The sequence below is a fragment of the Hyperolius riggenbachi genome, chromosome 1, assembly GCF_040937935.1.
Source record: "Hyperolius riggenbachi isolate aHypRig1 chromosome 1, aHypRig1.pri, whole genome shotgun sequence".
In the NCBI taxonomy this organism is placed as follows: domain Eukaryota; kingdom Metazoa; phylum Chordata; class Amphibia; order Anura; family Hyperoliidae; genus Hyperolius; species Hyperolius riggenbachi.
Window position 1 is genome coordinate 231631876 of NC_090646.1, and position 20597 is coordinate 231652472.

Sequence of the window (20597 nt, forward strand, 5' to 3'; positions counted from 1 at the left end):
CACACACACACACACACCACACACACACACACACACACCACACACACACACCCCACACACACACACCACACACACACACACACACACACACACCACACACACACACACACACACCACACACACACACACACACACACCACTCACACACACACACACCACACACACACACACACACCACACACACCACACACACACACACACACACACCACACACACACACACACACACACACACACACACCACACATACACACACACACACACACACACACACACACACACACACACCACACACACACCACACACACACACACACACACACACACACACACACACACACACACACACACACACACACACACACACACACACGTGTTGCCAACTCATCCCTTTAATTACTGACATATCTAATTTATACAGGTTCTGGGGCTATTTGCACATAATCAGTGCCTTAACTGCATCTACCTAGCCACAAAACCAGTATAATTCATATGTGTCAGTAATTAAAGAGATGAGTTGGCAACACTGACACACACACACACACACACACACACACACACACACGCACCTCATACTCAGTTTGCCTTATAATAAGAAAGATTTACAAAATAATACTTACTGCTCTTCATATATTTTCCTATAAAGAATTAAAAAAAACAAAAACGTAAGAACAAAGAGATAATACACTAAAAGCCAATCATGCCAACATAGCTTTATTATTCTATCAATAAAATGAAAGTAACAATTTTGTGGATTATTGATCCATATTAACCACTTAAGTCTATCTGGACGGATATATCCGTCCAGATAGATTGTGCAGCTGCTGCTGCCTGAGGCGCGTGATCGTGCGCGCTCTCGCTGCCTGCCATTACCCCCCTCCCCCAATCAGTGAATGGGAATATAATTCTCATTCACTGATCTAAGTCCCCCGCAGAAAAACCGACGCTTTCTAATCAGAGAGCGTGGTATTTCTGCAAAAAAAAAAAAATAATAATAATTACAGCCTCCTTATAGTTCCTGGTAGCGTGATCGTACGCTCCAGAACTTTTTTGACTGTGGCCATCTTGTGGCCAAATAGTAAACTACACCCACATACATTTTTTACATTACATTACATTATTTTACATTTAAAATGATCTGTTTCCCTCCCACACCAAAAATTACCCAAATACATTTTTTAATAAAAATAAATAAATAAAGTTCCAATTAAAAAAACAACATAAATAGTTACCTAAGGGTCTGAACTTTTTAAATATACAAGTCAAGAGAGTATCTTATTATATTTTTTAAAATTATAAGCTTGTAAATAGTGATGGACACAAATTGAAAAAATGCACTTTTATTTCTAAATAAAATATCGGCGCCATAAATTGTGATAGGGACATAATTTAAATGGTGTAATAACTGGGACAAATTGGCAAATAAAATACATCAGTTTTAATTACGGTAGCATGTATTAATTTTAAACTATAATGGCCAAAAACTGAGGAAATAATGATTTTTTCCATTACTTTCTTAATCTTCCTGTTAAAATGGATTTAGAAAAAAACAATTCTTAGCAAAATGTACCACCCAATCTTTCTTAATTAGTGGCGGAAAAAACAAGATATAGATCAATTAATTGTGATAAGTAGCGATAAAGTTATTGGCGAATGAATGGGAGGTGAACTTTGCTCGGATGCATATGATTTTCAACACTGTAGGCTGAAGTGGTTAATATGTCAGTTGCATGAAACACATTACCAATCATATGCAAACACATTAACTTGATGTAATGTGGGCCATACACTGACACACATTAACTTGATGCCACATGAGCCATACACTAACACACATTAACTTGATGCCACAGGGGCTGTCCACTAACACACATTAACCTGATGCAACGTGGGCCATACACTAGCATTCATTAACCTGATGCAATGTGGGCCATACACTAACACACCTTAAAGTGAACCTCCAGACTAAAAATCTACTCAGCAGAACTGAAAAGGCTTGGTGTTTCTTTAACAGTTTCACAGCATCAGAACTTTGTTTTTCTTATAGAAGTCTCATTTTTAGCTGCATGTTTAGCTAAGCTCCGCCCCATCAAAGAAAACTGCTCGGGCTTTTTTCCCCTGATGCTTTGCAAAGCATGATGGGATTTCCAATGTTGTTATTTACGTTGCCAAGAAACTGGGAGGGGTGATCAGCACATTGCAACTGTGTCTCATGCTCCCTGTCACCTTCTTTCAACCAAAAAGATGGCTGCCCTTGTGAAATCACAAGGGCAGCCATCTTTTTAGGAGGGGCAATTATGCTAAAGAGGTTTTTAAAGTAAAAACCTCATTTTTAGGAGACTTCAGAGTCTCTTTAAACATTGTAATATCTGTACCTGTGCCTGGTATCCTCCACTCTCCTTGGGGAAAATGTTACAGATCAGGTTTTATCTACCTTACTGTTGTACTCCCCTGAGACCGCAATACTGGTCTGCTGTTCCTCTACTCTTTCTGCTCTCCACAGGACACCAACACATGCATGCTTAGTCAAGCCAGCTGATCAGGCAAGTCTGTACTGTGCTTATTTGCTAACTAGAAGGATAATAGCCAGAGTGTGCATTTTATACTCAATTACCATCTTATGTCTATATGACATTAGGCCACTGAACACCAGGCCACTGAATTCTGACATCATGGGGAGAAGGGCACACCATTGTACTTACTTCTGCCTAGTTATGTATTACAGGCACAGTGCCTTATCGTGTTTTTTTTTTTGGGTGGGGGGGGGGGGGGAATAAAGACACAGACAAATACAGAGCCTAATTGTGTTATTGGAGGGAGGAGCACAATGCAATGCCATATAATATTTCTGGAGCACTCTGCTTTTTTGGGGGAGGGGGATCACACTGCATGATTATGTTTGGGGGTGTCCCACTGCCTAATGTTTGAAACACACTCCCTACCGTATATACTCACATATAAGCCGACCCACGTATAAGCCAAGATACCCACTTTTCCCTCAGAAACCAAGGAAAAATGAATGAATCACATATAAGCCCCCTCCCCCTGATGCGCCCCCTGTGCAGTCAGCCCCTCTCCCCAAAGCCAGGTGTGCCCCAAGGATAGTACAGCTGTGTCTTAAAACACCATAGATATGAGAGACATCGATTTCCACACAGGAAGGATCCCCGATCATTGCACCACTTGCACACTCCACTCCACAAGCCAGGGGACATAGGTAGTCTTGAGCAGTGCACTCTGCACACCATGTTGCAGGGGATGGGGGCACAGACACAGCAGGGAGCCAGATGGTAAGAGCAGGATCACTAGTGCACAATCCTTAAACTCCTCTGCCAGTAACAAAACCTGCTCCACCATCCCTTCTGCTCCACTGACTCTCATATAAGCCGAGAGGGTAACTTTTCAATTAGGCTTATACGCGAGTATATACAGTAATTATGTTTTGGGGATACACAGGCAGATTATGGTTTGGGTAACCACTACTGATTTACAGATTTGAAGTGATATGCTTCTTAATTATGCTGTTTGGAGGGGCTACATGTAGCCTGATTATGTTGTTTTGCAGGAATATTGCATGATTGTGTTGTCTGGGGATCTACTCCTACCTATTTATATTTTTAAAAGGGTCAGTTTGCCTAATTACCGGTATGTTGTTTTGAAGGGGTACATACTGGCTTATTTTGTTGTTGAGGTATTCATATACTGCCTAAATATAATCTAAGATGCCTGAATTGGTTATTGTGAAAAAATAGTACATACACTGTGTATTCTTCGTATGGTACTTAGGTTTTGCTGGTGGTGTTGCCACTGATTTCTAGCTATACCACTGCTAAGTTCAAATATGTTATATGGTCTTGCCCTCACAACTACACCTCACACCTGCACATCATTGTGTGGCATACACCTGCACATCACAAGCACTGAGGTGAATGTACAGCTGTATGAAAAAACTTCGTAAAAATATATCTTCTTTTTAGTTTGTGTCCCATTAAATGACAATAATGAAATATTGTTTTGTGAACTCTCAATAGGAAGCTCATTTTGCGGCTTATCCGTGTAAATGCTTTATTCTTCATCTCATTCATTGTCACACAAAAAGCCTGCTTTCTATCAACAAATAATAATTTTTAGCTTCCATTTAACATCTTACTCAAAGCCTACAATTCAATATCATTAGCTTTTTCACATTCTTTGATTTCAATACCATCCGGGCTGTGGTGTCAGACTGAGGCACTATTTCTGCTCTCAAAAGAGAAAGGCATTTTAAACGGACGCTAGATGCCTGAGCCATTTTTGTGATGTGGTTGGAATTAGCAGATTGTTTGCTTTGGGAAGGACCTGCACCGGCTGCTGATCAATGTGTTCCACACACAAATACAGCATGCATGAACATCAAAACACCCCAAGGTGTCTGTGCATTGTCCCTGTAGAAATATAAACACTGTATGAGCTTAGAAGCAGACTTTATAATGTAATCCCTTCACAGACATTAATCTATTGTTTTCAGATCTTAAATGAAATGGGCATCATTAAAAGTATTGACATATGTGTTTATTCAGGGCCGTATTTACATTTCAAGAGCTCAAAGGCACAAAACCCATGTGGTTTAAACCCCACCCGTCAATACACGTCATGTCCACAAAACATGCCCCGTCACATAAACTACTATACTTGTTCCTTGGGTCCACTGATACATAAGTCTACATATTTTCCAGCTTAAAAGGGGGAAAAAAATCCAACCAAACAACACTGAACCAAACAACACCAGACCAAAGGGTACTGGGCCAAACAGCACTGGGCCAAACAGCACCAGACCAAACAGAACCAGATCAATCAGCACTGGGCCAAACAACACAAGACCAAACAGCACCAGACCAAACAGCACTGGGCCAAGCAGCACCAGACCAAACAGCACTGGGCCAAGCAGCACCAGACCAAACAGCACTGGGCCAAGCAGCACCAGACCAAACAGCACTGGGCCAAACAGCACCAGACCTAACAGCACTGGGCCAAACATCACCAGACCAAACAGTACTAGACTAAACAGCACCAAACCAAGCAGCACCAGGCCAAACAGCACCAGAATAAACAGCAACAGACCAAACAGTACTGGGCTAAACTGCACCAGACTAAACAGCACCAGACCAAACAGCGCTGGGCCAAACAGCACCAAACTAAACAGCACCAGACCAATTAGCACCAGACTAAACAGTACCACACCAAACAGCGCTGGTCAAACAGCACCATACCCAATAGTACTGGACCAAACAGCACCAGACCAAACAGCACTGGACCAAAGAGCACCTGACCAAACAGCACCTGACCAAACAGCCCTGGACCAAACGGCACCGGACCAAACAGCACCTGACCAAACAGCACTGGACCAATGAGCACCTGACCAAACAGCACCTGACCAAACAGCACTGGACCAAACGGCACCGGACCAAACAGCACTGAGCCAGGGCCAAACAGTACAAGACCAAACAGTATCAAATTAAACAGTACCAGACCAACTTTGTCATTAAGTCTCAGTAAAACCTGTCTAAATTTTCATTCATTCCCAATGATTTCTGGATACACAGTTGGGTTAAAACCTTCCCTAAACTGAGTTAAAGCTTTGCTGTTTACATGAAAAAGCAAATGTCAGAGAGAGAAAAAAAGAAGTTTATAAGCATGCAGAAGCCTAAAAATCACAACAAGTTTTCATCAAGCTTGTCAATAACTAAATTAACACATGCTAAATTCAGTCTCAACACAGACATTTTGTGTAATTATTTGCAATTTACAGATGCAAAGTAGCACCAAGATGTTAAAGGACAACTGTAACGAGAGGGATATTGAGGCTGTCATATTTATTTCCTTTTAGGCTTCTTGCACACCAAGACGTTGCATTAGGTGGCATGTTAAGGTCGCATTACGTGCACCTGAAACACAACGTATGGTGCTGCAAGAGCCGACGGTAGAGTGAGCCGCGTTAGGCGGCTCGAGTCCTATAATGTCTCCCAGAGTGGCGCTGATTGGCCAGCGGGACCACGTGATGCGGAGCGAGACACTCCGCATCACGTGGTCCCGCCGGCCAATCAGCGCCCGCCAGTGCAGTGAATATTAAGTAGCCATGTGCGCGGCTACTGTAGCTGGCTCTCCCCGCCTCCTCTCCGCCCCCCACTGTGCATGTGCAAACAGTCTAACGCGGCTATAGCCGCTCCAACGCCGTAGCATGCTGCACTTTGCACAGAACGTGCAGCGTTACATGTAACGCAACGTGGGCTGTGTGAACAGCCCACTTGTGTTACATTGCTGTGCGTTGGGGGAGCGTTACAGGCGCACTAACGTGCGCCTGTAACGTCTTGGTGTGTAAGCAGCCTTAAGCAATACCAGTTGCCTGGCTATCCTGCTGACCCTCTGCCTCTAATACTCTTAGCCACAGACCCTGAACATGCATGCAGCAGATCAGGTGTTCCTGACATTATTGTCAGATCTGACAAGATTAGCTGCATGCTTGTTTCTGGTGCTATTCGGACACTACTGTAGCCAAATAGAAAAACAGGACTGCCAGGTAACTGGTATTGTTTAAAAGGAAATACATTCAGTTCACTTCAGTTGTCCTTTAAGTTAGTAAGGCTTCCAAGTTGTCACAGATCAATAATATTGATTGCAATGGCAGCATGCAAAAAGATAGTACCAGGCAGAGGATTATTTCAATGTTTTACAACACTGTGACATAACTTAGACTGAAAAGATGGGGACACCGAGAGCCCAATAGTGTAGTTTGTATATATTATCGATCACTCTGATTGGCTAGGTCTTTTTCAGTCAACCAACATGAAAGGCTACAATGAGGGAGAGCGTTTAAAATGAAATATAAATGGCTTTACTTTAATGACTTTGTGCACTGCCTCATGTATTCCTTAAGCTCTGGGTCTTTCTCATAGGACTCCAGCAAAATGTGTGCTTCATCATGGTGGAAACAATATATTTTGTAGACATCTTCTAAAGGGCATTTAATCTCAAGAAACAATTCACCTGTAAAGAGAAACATGAAGACAATTACAGGGATGGTCAATGTTTATAAATCTTAGCTCTTGTCTACCACATTAAAAAAGTGCACACATGATTACGCCATTAAACCGCATACAGGCAAAGAGTTGTATGAGGTAAACTAATGACCAGAAACTGAAACTGATCAGTCACAAATCGCTTGCTACAGATGATTTGCACTGGTTGTTCAGTGAATTGTAAATGACCCTACAATCAAGAACAATGGTTCTGTGATAATCAAAAAAATGGGCATTGAGGCAAATGGAGCAGAATTGCCACAGGAGAAAAGTGGTCAGTGGCTCAATTTATGTTAAAGGTAGGGCAGGGCGATTTGTGAACCTGTGTTGCCAACTATGGTAATCTTGTAGCATGCTAATTATGTTTTGTGAGGAGATCTTTGTGAGGCCCCATACTCACTCGGGCGCTTCAGCCCGTGTTTTAAACTTTGCTGATCATTGGCGACAACACCATTGCTAGTTCCTTTGTCAGGGTTCACCTCAGCTAGAGCAGTGTGACTGTAGACTGTGCAGTTTTACTTTGTGAAAGACATAAGGTAAAAGTGACTGAAAAAAGGGAGAAGAAAAGCCTGTAGTGTCTGAGAAAGTAGAAAAAACAACAACAACAACTTTTGCAGTTAACAGCAATACAACATTCACTGCTGTGCTTACTGCTATGTCCCTAACTGTATTCTTTTGCTGGTGAAGGGGTAGGTTGGCTTCATAGATGAGTACTAAGAGAATATGTATTGCTGCCCATGAATATGATGTTTATATATGGTACGTGCCTGGAGCCTCTCGTACAATATGAGAGTGACTGACCACTTTGCCAGCAATCTGCACATGATTGGATGATTAAAATGAGCTCCACTTCACTGTTCTACATTGCCCATCTGCTGAAGTAAGTCACCCGCTTTGTGTGTATATCAAAGCAAAACCGCTACTCCTTAGTTTACCTATTGGATAGATCTCAATTTAGCCCTTGTGATGGCTGGCTAATTACCTAACAGTGACATATTTATTTCCATCACTACTTCCACTTTCTTGCTTCCTTTTTCTTTCTGCAATCCTAATGAGGAAAGCACCGGTTGAACACGAGCAATCCTGTATTGTGCGCCTCATTCAGAATTTATGCTGAACTTTCCGGATCCACCAGGATCACTGAGCCTGCAGAGACACCTGTTCTGTATTACTGTGTTACAAAGAGCTGAAAGCAGCTCAGGAATGGAAATGCACCTGCCAATGCTAGCCTTCAATAAATTGGGACGCTGTAGTGAGAGGAGTATGGAGGCTGCCATATTAATTTTCTTTTAAACAATGGCAAATCCAATGGCATGGCTGACCTTCTGATCCTCGGCCTCCATGATTTCCATCAGACTTACTTACCTGGGGCTACTTCCAGTCCCCTGCAGTGTATCAGGTTCCTCGCTGTAGTTCCAGTTCCCTTCACGGTGCTGCTGTCCCCTCTGAAGGATCTAACTACTGCGCATGTGTGGGCCCATCCGTGCACTTCCTTGCTCACGCTCCTGTTGTTGGGTGCGTTCTGCGCATGCACAGTTTAAGTCTTTGTGAACTACACAAGTACAGAATGCTCCCAGCCATGGAGGCACACAGACGGGCTCACAAATGCGTTGTAGCCTCCAACAAAGGGTAACACACAGATCTTTTAGAGGAGCCAGCAACAGCCTGGAGTGAACCTGATAGACTGCTGGGGACTGGAAGGAGCCACAGGTAAGTAAATGTGATATCCTCCCCCCCCCCTTTCCCACACACACCTTAAAGGATACCCGCGGTGACATGTGACATGATGAGATAGACATGGGTATGTACAGTGCCTAGCACACAAATAACTATGCTGTGATCCTTTTTTTCATTCTCTGCCTGAAGGAGTTAAACATCAGGCATGTAAGTGGCAGCTCCTGTCTGAGTCTGGACTAGGTGAGACTACAGTGTGACCCTCACTGATAAGAAATTACAACTATAAAACACCTCCCTAGCAGAAAATGGCTCCTGAGAGCAGGAAAGCGATAGATAGATAGATAGATAGATAGATAGATAGATAGATAGATAGAGATAGATAGATAGATTTTAGCTCTGGCATACTTCAATTAATGTGTCATTGAGCAGAAACAATCAAACAGTAAGGGCTCGTTCCCACTGTTGCGACGCGATTTCGGCCGCATTCCGACGCTTGTAAAAACGCATGCGGATGCATTTCCGCATGCGTTTTTACCCGCGATTTCGCATGCGAAATTAACCATGACACTGCCAGGGCTAAATAAAATTGAAAAAGGTGCGAAATCGCACGCGAAATCGCGGGTAAAAACGCATGTAACAAACGCATGCGTTTTTACTATTAAATACATTAGCGGCGATTCGCACGGATTCCCGACGCAGGCGAAATCGTTGGCTCTTTTGTGCGTTTTTTTACCGCTGAAAAAAACGCACCTCAACAACGCTACAGTGGAAACAGGCCCATCCACTTGCATTACATGTGCGGATCTGCATGCGTTGGACGCATGCAGATTCGCGATAGTGGGAACGAGCCCTAAAAAACATAAAAAGTAGATTTAAATATAAAATAAAACTGTGGAATATCTTAAACAGTCATTTTTAGGAGAAGGGTGATAGATACACTTGTTTATTTAATTAGTTTATTTTCACCTCGGGTGCCCTTTAAGCAGACATACCACACCAGCTGCATGCCTGTTTAGGTGTGTGATTCAGACATTATTGAAGCCAGAAAGATCAGCAGACATCCAGGCAACTGACCTCTCTAAAAAGAAATATGGCAGCCTGCATATAACACTCACTGAAGGGTCACTCTACTGTATATAAGGCACAGTGCATAAAATGCTCACCCTTAGCATGCCCCCCCCCCCCCCCCTCGTCACTCTGTGGTAGCCTGTTGTACCAATTTGCATCAGACCTTGAAACACAGTACAAGGGGCAAACAATGCATAGTAGTTCAATCAAGCTTAGGTTATGAAGACTCTTTGGGGCCCCAAAATTTGCAGCTTCCAGGACAGTTAAACTACTACTCTTATGCTTTTGAGGTGTGAGGAAACTAGAGTGCCCAGAGACAACCTATGGGAAGAATCTAAAACCTCCATTCAGTTAATATTCTAGTGCTGTGATGGTGCTACCCAGTTGGGCACTAAGCAAAGCTGCTCTGTCTCCACTGCGTTACTACTTCCTGTTATAGAAAGTAGAGAACAGGAAGTAGTGAAGTGCTAGAGGCAGAGCAGCCTGGCGGCAGTGACCCTCGCATGAATGTGAGTTTGCACTATAAGGCACCCTACAGCTCTGCCACATATCTTTCAATTGGGTAGGGGGGGGGGAGCATGGAGGGGGTCGAGGAGAGGGAGGGAGAAGTCGACCCCCACTTCCAACGGCTGAATCCCTGTGTGCCCGCTGCTCCCCCCTCCTTCATTGTAATCCCCCAGCCTGCCAAAGCTCGGGGGCGCACCCCTAACTGGCTACCTATGCTATTGGACCCATAACTGGCTACCTATGCTGGGGCACCCATAACTGCTACCTATGCTAGTGCACCCATAACTGGATACCTATGCTGGTGCAGCCATAACTGGCTACCTATGCTACTGCATCCATAACTGTATACCTATGCTGGGGCAGCCAAAATTAGCTACCTATGCTGGGGCACCTATACCTGGCTACCTATACTGGGGCACCCACAACTGGCTACCTATGCTAGAGCACCTATGCCTGGCTAACTATACTGGTAACACCTATGCTTGGCTACCTATACTGGGGGCACTTATGCCTAGCTACTTATACTGGCACCTATACCTGGCTACCTATAGTGTGGGCACATATGCCTGGCTACCTACACTGTTGGCACCTATACCTGGCTACCTGTTCTTGGGCACCTATGCCTGGCTACCTATACTGGGGCACCTATGCCTGGCTACCTACACTGAGAGCACATATATCTGGCTACCTATACTGGGGCACCTATGCCTGGCTACCTATACTGGGGGCACCTATGCATGGCTACCTACTGGGGGGCTAAATACTGCATCGCAAATAACATTTTCGAACCCACAGGGGGATGGGTGCAATTTTTACACACTCGCAGAAATGTAGCGTAGAAACTGCCCTGCACCCCATCATCCCCCATCTCCATCATCCCTCCAGGATGGGATCTCCATTGAACAATACAAACCGCATCGGTATAGCCAAGAGACTTAGGTGTGTATAGTGCTTGTTCACCACAGCTTTGCCCTAATGATCGAGCCACAATTGTGACTATGGTAGGGACATTAAACTCTAATAGGGACATTAGATTGTGAGGACCTCTGAGGCACACTTAGCAACAAGAATTATTTAATAAACTCAATACTCTAATTCTAAAGATCTTGTGTGCACAGAAGCAATGACATAGTTGCTTCATTGCTAAGTTTGAATAGTGTTCTGGTAAACAACAGACAGATAAGCAGCTTTATTACTAGTAATACTAATTATGCCATTGCAGTTCATATTATGTTATTATGGCTATTCTTAGCTGTAAACATGTTGCTAGGGAGGAATTACCTTTGCATCTGCCTGTGTGTCACTTGCTTAATGGGTCATAATGTTGAAGGTCAAATCAACAGACTGTGGCCTTTTGATTCTCAACAGTTCAGCTTATATGTGGAAATAAAACTAAAATTCAGAGTTGTAAAAATCTTGACACATTTCATTAACCCAGCAAGGATGAACATTCTTAGAATATGTAACCTAGGCCAATTATTAAAGGTTACCAGAGTAATGTGACCAGTATTCAGTTGTCCATGGTACATATGACATACAGAAATCAATGTGTGCCTTTTCCCCTGCACGTAAAACAATTGATCTGGTCAACATTTTATCAGAGGAACATCTTGCCATAAGGATAAATGAAAGAAAATTCAGTATTTCATGGTTGAAGCTGGAAGTATTTTCATTTAGTGATATCATTCAAATCCACAGTAGTGCGAATGTTTATCAGCACTGTAGTAGTGTTTTGCTACTAGAGTATGTTTCATTTTAGCATATGTCCACTTAAGAACTCATTCCAGTTTAGATGAGGTCAATGATGTAATTGGGGGGGAGGGGGGTTGGACATTGGGCAGGGTTATAGGAGGGTGGGAGTGATATGCTGATAGCGCTTGTTATTGTGGGATGAGCAAGAGAAATGTGCTGACCACACTTGTTATTGAGGGGATCAGGAGAGATGTGCTGACCACACTTGTTATTGAGGGGAGCAGGAGAGATTGGTTGATCACATTTGTTATTGGGATGAGCAGAAGAGATATGCTGGCCACAGAAGTGATTGGGGGAGTAGGAGTAACATGTAGACCAAAATTGTTTTTGGAAAGAGTAGGATAGATTTATTGACAACACTTGTTATTTTAGGTGAGAAGGAGAGATGGAAAGCAGGAAATTTGGGAGCTGCCATAGGCCCCCATTGAAATAGCGATATTGAGGTGAATTTGGGCACCCAAATTATCACTAAATGCCGCAATTTCAATGGGCACATACGGCAGCACCAGAAAAAATATGCTTTTTGTTTTAATTTTGTAGTAGGGGCAGCGATTGGCAGTGGGGGATGGTGGTGGTTAGGCTTCAGGTAGGGTGTTTGTGTGGTGGGGGGTGGTTAGGGGTAGGCTTCAGGTAGGGTGTTTGTGTGGTGGGGGTGGTTAGGGGTAGGCGTCAGGTAGGGTGTTTGTGTTGGGGGGGACAGATGGTTACGGTTAGGCATCAAGAATGGTGTTTGTACAGGGGGGGATGGTTAGGGTTAGATGTCAGGGGGGAGTTGTTCTGTGTGAGAGTAGGGTTAGGTTTGGTTATAGTAAAATAACGGCATTTAATTCCGATATTTTACTATCCTTCTTTACATTATAATAGTAGAATATTGGTAAATTTACCGATATTCTACTATCAGCTTTCCTAGGCACCATGATATCCAGGCACCCTTTCATTACAAATGTGGAGAGATGTGCTGGCCACGATTGTTATTGGGGGTATCAGTGTGCTACCTCCACATCTCAAAAAGGAGGTGATTCATGGAACCCATCACAGAGCAATTTTACCGGTACAAAAGCCACCAACATAACAGGCATTGCACAATTAGCACAACTCGCAATGTGTACACAGCCCCATGCTGGCTTTATACAGCACACTACACAAGTAGTGTAATGTGTGGTATAAGATCAGTGTGCACACTGTATACATAACGCAAATTGCACCTGTAGTTGTGCACATGCATAACATTGGAAGTGTAAGTACCAGTGAAATTGCTTCCTGCTTTTAGCGCATGACAATTTTATCTGGGTTTTATGAAACAAACCCATAATGCCTTCTGTAACACTGGCAAATAACTTTTTTTTTTTTAACAATAGCGGAATTTCATTTGAAAGCATTTACACCCCTCCTTCCTGTATGAGATGCACCACAACTTGTAACTCTGTAGTACCTGATATTCCTGATTATTTCTCACTGATTACACAGGCGCTGGAACACCACACAAAGCAAGAATTTTGTATGTAAAAACATAACTGAGATGAACTAGCATTAAAGCAGATGAATATGATTTTACATTTTTTCTTTACACTAGGAAGTCAAGTAATGAACCATTTACCACTACATGCTAAATGGCTTTGCTGCGTGCTAATGGTTTCCATTAAGCAAAGTCCTATTATGTGGTGAAAAACGAGAACTAACAGCCATGCAGCGGGTAATACAATACACAGCCAAGGAAACTGTTTACTTACCTATTGCTTGCTGCTCTGGGTCCACATCTGCTGTAGCTTCCTCCAACAGAGACACCAGTTTGGCAGAGATCTGGCAGACAGACTCTATGTTGATGAAGAGGGCATCTACATCAAATCGTTCTGACTGAATAAACACAAGAAATAACGGATTAAAAATTCCATGATGTGTTAAAGATAAACTTCACTTGAAGGAGTCTATTTAATTAAGCTCTATACATTGCAATGGATAAATGTCAAATGTTATGTCAGTCTACAGGGGTTGACTTACTAAAGCTACATACCTACCCGGGGTCTGCTGGGTCTCTGTCACAGTGACAGAGACCGAGCAGTGAATCACTACTGGGCATTCATGACTGGTTGGGATAGCCATTACTCCGGCAAATGATTGTTATATTGTTTTTTTCTATCTGTCTGTAATGGTATTTTTGTACCCACACAACACAGTTTTTTTTCCCAATTAAATTAGCCATAATGAAGGTATCCATAGCTGCATTGAGTGATCTAATTGAAGCAGGAAAAATGGGCGTCTGATGCACCTGGTAATTTTGGAGCCATCAAACGCCACAACGCATTTGGGTGCCAGAGTGCGCCAGAGTTCGGTAGTATACAGAACTCCAGTTAGTGGCTTTTACCTCCTGCAGAGGTTCCGAGATAGGGATGGAGTTTGATGTTACTATAATCGAACTCCAGCTACCAGCTTTAACCCCTAATTCAGTTGTGGTGGTTCAGTAATTGGAAATGGCCAGTGGTAGTTAGTTTTGGTGCTGGAATTTCACTACAGTGAGTGCTGGATCAGGAATAAGAGCTCGGCTATACTAGTTTTGGTGCCAGGATGAGTTTATAGTGGGCACATAGCTAGTGGTGAGCACTCAGCTATTGTTTAGCCGAGCAAAGGGGAAAGGGGGCACTAGTTAGTGTTAGCTGTAGGCAGGGGAGCTCCTTAGTGTTAGGTGTAGGTAAGGGAGAGGTAGAAAGTAGGTTAGTGTTAGATTAAGCAAAGGTGGGGTAGTTAGTGTGAGAGATAGATTAGGGAAGGCGATAGTAAAATATCAGTAACATTACGGATATTATACTATCGGTATTACCTAGAGCCTAGGCCAAAGGGCTAGTCTGCCGAAGGTAGGCTGTCTGTAAATGCTTACTGGGCTATCATTTACAGTCTAAAGCATCATGTCTATGACTAGCTCTAGTGCTTGTGTAGGTGGTTCAGTAGCATTAGCACTATGCTCAAACCATGTTTGCATTGCATTGTGGATATCTAAATGCAGTATGTGTTATTTTGCTGTGTCTGAAAGACAGAGAAGTGCTATGAGTGAGATACAGTGGCATACTGTATTTGCATGTGCTTGCTTGTCACTCTGTCCTGACGGTTGACTAAACTGGCAGTTTTCATGAGTGAGAGAAGACTGTACCTAGGCACAATTGCTATTGTTCTCTCTGCTATTCTTGTTTAGTGGCAATTTCTCTTTTTTATTTTTGTCTTCATAGTGGAAAGGATGGGGTGGTATACTTTTCATTTATGCTTTTTTTGTTTGTTTCATTTTTGGTTTAAGGTTGATCTCTGTACAACAGTCTGATTCAAGCAACAGACAAACACACACACACCACACGTGTTTACTAAGCTCCGTGGATCACATTACAGTGAGGAGAAACCATGTCAGTTGCCTTTCACACTGATTTCCATGTAGGACGGATCTGCAAAGGGATGATGTCACCGCCAATAATGTGGAAGTCAGCCAAGGAGGAATTTCACTGCTTGTAGTGTGATAATAGGTAGCGCAGCTTAAAGTGCATGAAATCCATTTAAAGTGAACCTGTCACAATAAATGAAAAACTTCCCCCAAAAACGTTTTTCCGGATAAATCTAATTTTGATATTATATTCCTTGTGGGTTTTTTTTATTCTTTTACTTTTGGGTTACTAAAAGATTTAATATAAACGATGAAAAACAGATAAAATGGGATCATTTATAATAAATGTATCATGAATCACCGCCATGAGTGGTGTTGTGGAATTGATGACTGTAAGAAGACTCACATGGTGCTGCCTGAGCGGTCGGACCACTTCTCTGATGCAGAGCTCCAGGTCATTCAGGTAATCTTTTTCTGTCTGGATCAGTTCTGATAAAATTTTTGCCCTCTTTTCCATTTTCCTTCTCTGGAGCTCCTCTGTGTCTTGAATGGGCGAGGCTGGAGCAGAGGATGCAACGTTCGGGGCCATCTTTTCTGTGTGAAGTGGAAATGAGGGAAAGTCTTAGAGATATATTGAATATTAGCAGCATGGTAGCATAATGATCAGGCAGCAATTAAACAATGACCGTAAATGACATTAAAATGTGTCCTAGTTCTTAATCAGTTTTTATCGCTGTTATTATTACCAATCAATCCTTTGGGTGACCATGAGGTAGGAGAAGGGATAACTCGTGCAGACATTATGTGCTCATCATTGGAACAGATAATGGTGCATATGATGCTCCAAAAAGATTGTATATGGTTTAGGCTGAAGTGTAATATAACATAATGCTGTGTAATACAAAGCTTGAATGGGAAGAATGGTGTAGCGGGGCAAGAAACAAGCAGCAAACACCACTGGGGGAACAAAGTCCAGTCATTCATTACTGAAGAACAGCAGTCCATAAGATTAAATGACCCTGTCGCAAAGACATAAGGATGTTGCCTAATGCATTTGTAAACAGCTGGATTGGAAAATGTCCATGTCTACCTGATAGCTTTATATATCCAACCATCTGTATCCAAACTAAAGGCTTGTACGCTCTTGCAACTTAGGTCGCCCAATACAATCTGTGGTTTTCTAAAAGTGTCCCAGTTATCAGTAATGGCCTTGGGCAGCTAAAGCATTGGTCACATGTACAAGGCCTATCGTATCGCCTGGCAGGGCAAGTTTTCTACAGCCATGTCTCAAACAATAGAACTGCACGCCATGGTGTATGGGTGTTGGTGCTGAACTGCAAGGCTGCTCAATATAGTAACAGTAAAGTAGTGAGACACAGTAATCCAAAAGAGTAGTCCGCACACAGTCTTTACTGGAACAATGTGCACAATTTATTGTCCCCACACATGCAGATAAATCTGACCTGTAAGGCCGACGATCGTTTCGGGGCCACTAATGGGTCCCCTTTATCAGGGCATAGAGGAGAAAAACATGTCTTTGGTACATGTCTTTCTGCCCCATGCCTTGGTAAAGGGGACCCATTAGTTGCCCCGAAACGATCGTCGGCCTTACAGGTCAGATTTATCTGCATGTGTATGCGATGGGACAATAAATTGTGCACATTGTTCCAGCAAAGACTGTGTGCGGACTACTCTTTTGGATTACTATGTCTCACTACTAGCCTGCAGGCTAACAACACGTATGTTGCTATGGAGACTGATGGAAAGACAATGTGCAGTGCATAGCAAACTGGCTTCCTGAAGTTGGGGTGAGCAGGGAGACCAATGTGCTTGGGAGGTATTCAATCGTCGCAAAAGATCTGGCATGCCAGAACTTTAGGCATTGTTGAGGGTGCCACTGTAGATACAATGCAATGCTAAATTCTTGCCTGACGTTGTCTTTATTGGCTGCCCCAGCAGTGTTTAATCTCGTGTGTATACCGGTATGTAATTTAACCAAAACCAACCAGCGCCAGAAGAAAGATGCATTTATGGTGATCAGTTCCCACCAGACTAATCAGTACCTGCCTGCTACACCTTAGCTTAGTTTAACCACGATATCATGGATGATTGCACATAGCTATGGATGATGCCATTGCAGGTTAGTCCCTATAGATACAAATTTTGTACACAGTCTACCTGTTAATAAAGGTGCAAGCTTTGTACACATGCTAGATAAAACTTGGACGTTGTGGCTCTGCTGAGAATCTAGCGTGTTTATAGAAGCCCCTGACTACCTTTGGCCACTTGGGGGCTCGCTTTGGCTGAGAGTGATGTTTTCCCCACTCACCCGGCTCTTGCGTGACGTCACACACCCATACCGCTCCATCGGCCGTCCGCATAGCAACAGAACACATTACTATCCTGCAGGCTAGTAATTTGTCTGTACAACCTCAGTCCTGTGTGTATGAGAATTTAGGCTGCAAGAATTTTTCTAAGTAGAAAAAAATTCACCTTAAACTTAGAGAGCAACATGTCACTGGCTTTCATGAAATGCTTAGCATTCAAATCAAAATAAGATGTGAAATGCGATGTGTTCCTGGAAACTCTTATTTTAAGAATGCTTTGTAAGTTAAAAGTTATGTTGTTGATTTGTGATTTCTATTTGTTGAAGATGCTTAAGAATAAAATAAGTAATAAACATCCTCCTGTCTGTAGTAAATTTCTTCATACAGAGAAGCGACAGGCGGTTTCTGAGACAGCAGAGTAATATATGCGAGCTGCATGAGGTGGAACTGGAAAGTACAGTTCTTTATTGGAAGGTGTTCACAGTGGAAATAGAAAACCTTGTAATGCTGAAACATGTGTCCTTGGGTGATATGAGATCATATTTTCCTATACAGCAAAGCGTATATATCTGAGGCACATCTCCCCGTTTTGAGTCATCTTACTTCCTAACCGTAGAAATCTGCTAGATTTTTACTGCGTCATTTTCCATCATTCGGTAGCATCTGTAAATGTTTTTAATGAGTGTTTATTGTAGGTCAGACAATCAATACTTCTTGTATAAATAACAGTTTGATAGCTGTGTAATTTTATTCCATTAGGTAAAGTATGATGTGATAGCACAATGCAATCCCTCGCCTCAGTATTGCCATGATCACATAAGCACTAGGGGTGAGTGGCAGCTGAAACTCAGAAGTTGTATTTTCTTTATTTAAACTACCAAGTGATCCCTCCTTCCCTAAACAATTCTTGCAGCTTCATATTTCTCTGTGTGTCCCCTCCAGTCCCTATGTACAGTAATGCTACGTACACACATGCGACAACGATCGTTTGTTATGAACGACGAACTAACTTTTAATTGAAGAAAAAACGACCTAAGTAAAGTTAGTTGTAAAAGGTGTGTAACGATCTGATTATTAAAACGAACGTTACAACAAATAAAGCAACGATTGCGCTTGCGCATAAAAATGAAAAGTCCCATGGAGAAATAGTGAAATGCGCATGTCAAGCCTAGTACGAATGATCGTTTCCAACGATGTACTACTTTTGCAAACGATCGTCGTTGGGAAAAATCCGCCAAGGTAGATCATTCGTTTTGAACGATCTAGCTCGTCCGTCGTTAGACTTCATGGTCGTTGGCTGCTTTTTTTCAAATGATCGTCGTTTGAAATGATCGGGGAACGATCGTTTCAAACGACTATAGTCGCATGTGTGTACGCACCTTTAGACAGATACAGATCATTCAGCAGGTATCACCAATTTACCCTAATCCTAATGAACAACTGATGAGATTAATTCCCATCTTATACTCAGAGGTAGAGATGTGACGAACTCCTCACTTGTACTACTATGACCCGGAGTAGTACGGCTGCGCTGGCCCGGCGGTGCGCATCCTAGATCTCGCTCCTGTTGCTTGCCACTTTCTGCGCATGTGCGTGATGTCATGAGTGACATCATGCTCATGTGCAGAGAGTGCCCGGCAACGGGAGCGCGATCAAAGACGAGCACCGCCGGGCCAGCGCAGCCGTACTACTCCGGGTCATAGCGACCTGGAAGTAGTACTGCCCCATAGAGATTTGCCTGCAAACAGTTCGGGCCATCTCTACTCAGAGGGGTAGCTGTTAGTACACCCACATATATTGCAAGAGTCTGGGAGAGAGGTTATGGTAGAATTGGTGGAATCTAGTAGTCCTCTTTAGTAATAAAGTACCTCCAGATGTCCTCCTCTTCCCAGTTAAATAGATACAAAGGGCCATATGCAATTCACTTTTTCACCTGAGTTTTCTCCTAGAAGATAATTTTTCATTTTCAATTTAACCCTCTGGGCGATACAATTATATCGCCCAGGAGGTGGCGCAGCACTATTTTTTTTAAATTTTTTATTTTTTAAATCATGTAGCAAGCCCAGGGCTCGCTACATGATAGCCGCAGCGCAGCGGCATCCCTCCACCCACTCCGATCGCCTTCGGTGATCAGAGTAAGCAGGAAATCCCGTTCAGAACGGGATTTCCTGCTGGGCTTCCCCGGTTGCCATGGCGACGGGGCGGGATGACGTCACCGACGTCATGGACGTCGTGACGTCAGAGGGAGTTCCGATCCACCCCTCAGCGCTGCCTGGCACTGATTGGCCAGGCTGCGCAAGCGGTCGGGGAGGGGGGGCTGTGCGGCACGGCGGGAAGCGGCGGATCGGCGGCGAGCGGAAGTTACACGCAGCTAGCAAAGTGCTAGCTGCGTGTAACAAAAAAAAATTATGCAAATCGGCCCACCAGGGCCTGAGAACTCCTCCTGGGCGACATACCCCGAGCTCAGCTCAGGAGGTTAAAATAACTTTCCAGCACTTTTCAACTAAAAAAAAGTACCAAAAAGTAAGTGAAAAGGGACTATCAAAATTATTTTAAGTACTTTCTTGCTTTTTTATGGCTTAGAATGCATTTTATTTACAAGTTTAAAAATATCAGCTAGGAGAAAACTCAGGATAAAAAGTTAATTGCATATGGGCCAAAGAGTCCTTTTCACTCCATACCTTGTTATAACAAAAAGTTTAATACAAAAACAAAAAAAAACCTAAACCTTAGACAATACACTACTAAATATTTTTAATTGAATTAATACATTTTTTTTTAAAGAAAAACCTTTTCTTCCTTTTCTTCCGGGCACTTCCATTTTCATCTTCCTCCCCTTCTTCCTTCCTTAT

The 20597-nt window shown here is 42.9% G+C and overlaps 1 protein-coding gene across 1 annotated transcript in view; it reads right to left on the minus strand.

The window, feature by feature from the left end:
• ARHGEF38 (Rho guanine nucleotide exchange factor 38) overlaps positions 1 to 17799 on the minus strand; it is a 50236-nt gene extending 32437 nt beyond the window's left edge. Inside the window, exons 1-5 of the mRNA XM_068278865.1 lie at positions 17748 to 17799; positions 15825 to 16012; positions 13788 to 13911; positions 6874 to 7021; positions 619 to 636 (exon numbers count right to left, since the gene is read on the minus strand). Of these exons, the coding sequence (XP_068134966.1) occupies positions 619 to 636; positions 6874 to 7021; positions 13788 to 13911; positions 15825 to 16012; positions 17748 to 17799 (530 nt within the window). The remainder of the gene's footprint in view (positions 1 to 618; positions 637 to 6873; positions 7022 to 13787; positions 13912 to 15824; positions 16013 to 17747) is intronic.
• Positions 17800 to 20597: the final 2798 nt, after the last annotated feature.